Genomic DNA, 1,007 nt, shown 5'->3' with positions numbered 1-1,007 from the left:
GGGGGGAGGGGGGGATTCATTAATAATTTATAAAAATAAATAAAAAAAAGAATAATTTAAGTTTGGTTGATCCGTCGTAGATCTACTTACATACATACATACATACATACATAGAAGAAGAAAATTCCACGCCCACATCTTGAAAAAAAATCCCTTTGCTCATCTTTCTTTCTCCTTCTTGTTGTTGCTCAACTGTGTTGTTTAGATTCCCCATCTTCCAAGGTAAAGTTTCCACCTTTTTTCTTTCTTTCTTTTGGTAGAAGCGAGAGAATACGAGACCCAGTGTTTGAATCTGCCACCCCCTCCTCCTCCCTCAGGGGAAGAAGAATCCTTTTGATTTTTCTTTTAGGAATCGTGTTGGACTTTGTTTTACTGTTTCTTAGCTTTTGCCTTACCCAAATCCACTATTCTAATGTTGTTGCATCAATTTCTATCTTTTAAAACAAAGTCTCCATCTTCGCAAATCCAAACAATAACAGATTNTTTTTTTTTTTTTTTTTTTTTTTTTTTCCTTTCATTTACTTGTGGAGTGTATCCATCCAATTCAAGATTATTTCTCATCTTTTTTTCGCTATTTGTCTCTGTCCTTCACGGACGACACTGCAGTGAGAAAGAGGAACAACAAGTAGAAGCACTCTTCTCTTTTTATAAGTGTCTAAAGCTGTCCGCTGCTGCGCGGTTCCGGTGAAGAAGAAGAAGAAGAAGATTAATAATATTACTGTTGCTGTATACTACTAGGACCTCCTTTTCCGAGAGAGAGAGAGAGAGAGAGAGAGAGCTGTGTTTGTGTGTGAGATTCGTCATACTTAAAACCCACTGTCAAGTTTTCTATGTTGTGGTGGATGAGATGAGGGATGCTATCTGGGTTGATGAACTTTCTCAATGCCTGTCTCTGGCCACGGTCAGATCACCAGGCCTCAGATTCCGGCGGCCGTCAAGAGGGTCTCCTTTGGTACCGCGACTCCGCTCAGCACGTCTTTGGTGACTTCTCCATGGCCGTTGTCCAA

The 1,007-nt window shown here is 40.1% G+C and overlaps 1 protein-coding gene across 2 annotated transcripts in view; it reads left to right on the top strand.

The window, feature by feature from the left end:
* LOC104716133 (probable protein phosphatase 2C 64) overlaps positions 24-1,007 on the top strand; it is a 3,555-nt gene continuing 2,571 nt past the window's right edge. The window contains exons 1-2 of one of the 2 annotated variants that reach the window (XM_010433489.2): positions 24-222; positions 607-947. In XM_010433489.2, coding sequence (XP_010431791.1) covers positions 855-947 — 93 coding nt within the window. In that variant the 5' untranslated portion in view covers positions 24-222; positions 607-854. The remainder of the gene's footprint in view (positions 223-606; positions 948-1,007) is intronic. The other variant, XM_010433488.2, reaches the window with a different exon arrangement.

This window comes from Camelina sativa, chromosome 10 (assembly GCF_000633955.1).
Source record: "Camelina sativa cultivar DH55 chromosome 10, Cs, whole genome shotgun sequence".
Lineage (NCBI taxonomy): Eukaryota > Viridiplantae > Streptophyta > Magnoliopsida > Brassicales > Brassicaceae > Camelina > Camelina sativa.
This window is presented reverse-complemented; position numbering and strand designations above follow the sequence as displayed.